At 44.0% G+C, this 3,270-nt stretch overlaps 1 protein-coding gene across 1 annotated transcript; it reads right to left on the reverse strand.

Moving 5' to 3' along the window:
* Positions 1-2,303: 2,303 nt before the first annotated feature.
* Positions 2,304-2,933, reverse strand: LOC110311135 (keratin-associated protein 7-1). Its single transcript, XM_021184369.1, has one exon. The coding sequence runs from the start codon at positions 2,876-2,878 to the stop codon at positions 2,615-2,617; it is 264 nt and encodes an 87-aa protein (XP_021040028.1). The 5' UTR covers positions 2,879-2,933; the 3' UTR covers positions 2,304-2,614.
* Positions 2,934-3,270: the final 337 nt, after the last annotated feature.

A 3,270-nucleotide genomic window follows, 5' to 3' on the forward strand; every position in this document is an offset into this window, starting at 1 on the left:
ACATACATCAGGCATGGCTGGGCCCTGAGAGGAATGGGGGCTCCCAGAGTTAGTGTCAGACAACTGACTGACTGAAGGTGGAGCATTGACTGTGTACTGTGGGTCGGGGAGAAACTACAGCAAAGGACTTTGCCTCGATGCAAACTGTAGAGAGTAATTGGCATGTTTTGAAGGAGACTATTAATGCCCCTTATTATTAAATACTGGATTTAACGCCCTTTTAATGACTTTCATACATTAAATAGTGAGCACCTAGGGGACCCTGTTTTATCTCGGTGCCCCTAGAACTTAGAATGGTGCCCAGTGTTCTCATGGCATAGTGAGTGTCTACCAACTGATGGGATTCCCTCTTGAAGACAGTCAGCTTCCAAGTCACGCTCTACCTGCTTGAACGGTTATATAGTTTCAAAGTGCTAAACACAGTGCTCAGAGCCCATACTCTTAATGCATGAGTATATGAGATTTATAGTGGACTATACCATATTTACTTTTATAAAGCAGAAATTTAACAAGTTAAGTTCATTAACAATTAATTGAGCATATTATTAGAGTGTAATAAACACTTGACACACGAATGAATGGCTCTCTTAGTTCAGAACATAATCTGAAAACAAGACAGGGAATTGGCTGCCAGTGCAGACCACACGCCATCTCAAGTGCTTTTGATGGCAACCATCCTTCCAGAGGGTAGAGGATTCATTTTTCTTACTAGATAGCTGTATAATTAGAGGTGAAGAAGTTGGAGAAAATGAAACCCACCTATTGGAAAGAGAGAAATACACTGTATGAGTTCAACAATTAGCTCTGCTTTATTGATAACATCTTAGGGGTTTCTTAGCTAAATCCAGTTAACTGTAATTAACTCATCAATCTATGGTATCCAGGTCTCACAAAAGCAAAGAGTACAGATACTAAGAGAATAATCACTCTACACTGACTCATTGAGTAATTAAAAGTAACAACTACCAGTTGTTTGGACTAAGTCTGGGACAGTTCCCTCTTTTGTATTTATTTGCATTAGCTCTTTAAAGTTTCACACAATGTGTTTTAATAATATTCTTCATCCCCTCTCCTCTTCCCTTTGTGTCCTTGTTTGTTTGTTTGTTTGTTTGTTGTTTGTTTTGAGTCCTTCAAGACCAGTTTGTGCTGCCCAAATATTCTTAGATCTTCCTCTACTGTGTGGCCAACTGACCAGGGACGACACGTCTCAGAGGAAACGTTCTCTCCCCTCGCCCAACAGTTGACAATTGTCAATATCCTTACAGCCTGAGTGAGATTGTATAACCAGCGCCTATCTACATGCTGAGACATGCTCTGGCTTGGGCTTTAACAGGCATTCTGCATGCTGTGAATACATGTGTGCAGCTGCCCTGTTGTCACAAGACACTGTTTCCTTATAGTCAGCAGAGCCACTTCTGGCTCTTCCATTCGTTCTGTCTTCTCTTGTGCAACAGTCCCTGAGCCTCAGATGGAGGAGGCGCTGTCTGTGTGTCCTTCTATGGCTAAGGATCCTTCTTTTGTTCGCTGCATCTTGGCCAGTTGTGGGTCTTGGTATTAATTATCATCTGCTACAAGTACAAGCTTCTCCGATGAGTGTTGAGAGATGCATTGATCTGTGGGTATAATAATATCATTAGCATTTGGTTTAATATTAAATCCAATTAGTAAAATAATACTAGGTTCTCCTCCAGGATTTTGGCACAATAATAGCGCCAGGTATGAATTTCTTCATCTAGTGAAGTGGGACTTAAATCCAGTCAGAGTGTCTCTTATTTCCTTGAGTTTACACCAGTGGACATGTTTTGTGTGCGCGCGCACACACACACACACACACACACACACACAAGTTAAAATAGTTACCTAATAATAAAGCAACAGTGCCTCACCTAGACACCACAGGCTAGCAGATAAAAAGCCAAGTGCAAGGAATTGGTTACTTTCTTTGAAGTTCCTGGCCAGTAAGGACCCATTAACCCAACAACATTAAGATTGTTGGCATTGCTCTTGGTTACCTTCCACAACATGGTGGTAAGACCCTATCGCTGAAGGCACCCTATACTTGGGTCATACAACATGGAGAAATCAAGCTGGGACCAACTCAGAAGCTTCGCCCCTCCTGGCTGGCTTTCACAGTGCTGGGAAGATGCTATGCACACTCTGGGGGGGAGAAAAGGGATCCTTAGCCACACCCACTTGTAAACTTTAGTTAAGATCAGCCTCAGCCATTAGGGATTGAAAATGGGTTGACGAATTCAAGAGCATACAAGACACAGCAAAATCAAAGCTCAGAACAAAATACGTGAGATGCATGAAACTAGTTTATTGGGAGACTAACAGTAAGACCCTGCCCACCCACCCCAACTGGAAACAACATTTATGTTGCTGTCATTTTCAGTCTCTCATGAAAAAGCTTGTTTTGCTTCTCTTAGCTGCAGAGAAGTTTCGGTTTCTAGATGGGCTCCCGCTGAGCATTGCTGGAGAACCAGACCACAGTGAGTAGTAGTCTGTATCTTGTGGCTGCCACGGGAGGGTGGAAGGCAAACATTGCTTTTCAGGTTGTTTCTTGGGACGGTAGCTGGTTGAGGGTCCTGTCGTCTTCAGAGCCATTGGATCATCAGTAGGTGCTGTAGCCGAAGCCAGAGCCAGAGCCCCAGGGCCTGTAGAAGCTGCTGCCGTAGCAACAGCCGGGATTGCTGAAGTTACTAATGCCACCATAGCAGAAATTGCGGGAGCTGTACATGGTTCCGCAGCCATGGTTCAGGGGGGAGCCCAAAGGCACGACACAGTTCAGGGGGGTGGCTCTGTAGGTCCCATGGAAGTTGGTTCCATAGCAGGGATACCCTGGGAAGTAGTTTCCGCAGCAGAAATAGCGAGTCATGGTGGCAGATGTGGGGAGAGAGTTGGATAGACTGTGAAGAACAAGTTACCCAGGTGTGAATGAAGCATCTCCCCCACACACTGCTTTTTATACCTTGAGCTGGTGGACGTGACACACCAGTCACCGCATACCTTCCCTCGAATTTGCATAAATAAGCCTATTATTTTCCAATAAAATGTGCATAAAGAAACCCACAGACTCTGCCCACATTTTTGTTAGCTTTTCTGTTTACAAAGGAATGTGTGCTATCTTCAAAGCCGGTGACCATCCTTGACACAGCACTGAATGCTTTTCATAGGTGCCCCACGGTTTAACTACTGTCCTGATTGCATCATCTGAGGCTCTAAATCTTCTGCTTAGAAACTCCTCCCAGTTGACATAACTAGGCTAAA

This window comes from Mus caroli, chromosome 16 (assembly GCF_900094665.2).
Source record: "Mus caroli chromosome 16, CAROLI_EIJ_v1.1, whole genome shotgun sequence".
Taxonomy (NCBI): domain Eukaryota; kingdom Metazoa; phylum Chordata; class Mammalia; order Rodentia; family Muridae; genus Mus; species Mus caroli.

Coding starts and splice junctions, on each gene's coding strand:
- LOC110311135 (XM_021184369.1), bottom strand. CDS start 2,878: ATGACTCGCTATTTCTGCTGCGGAAACTACTTCCCAGGGTATCCCTGC.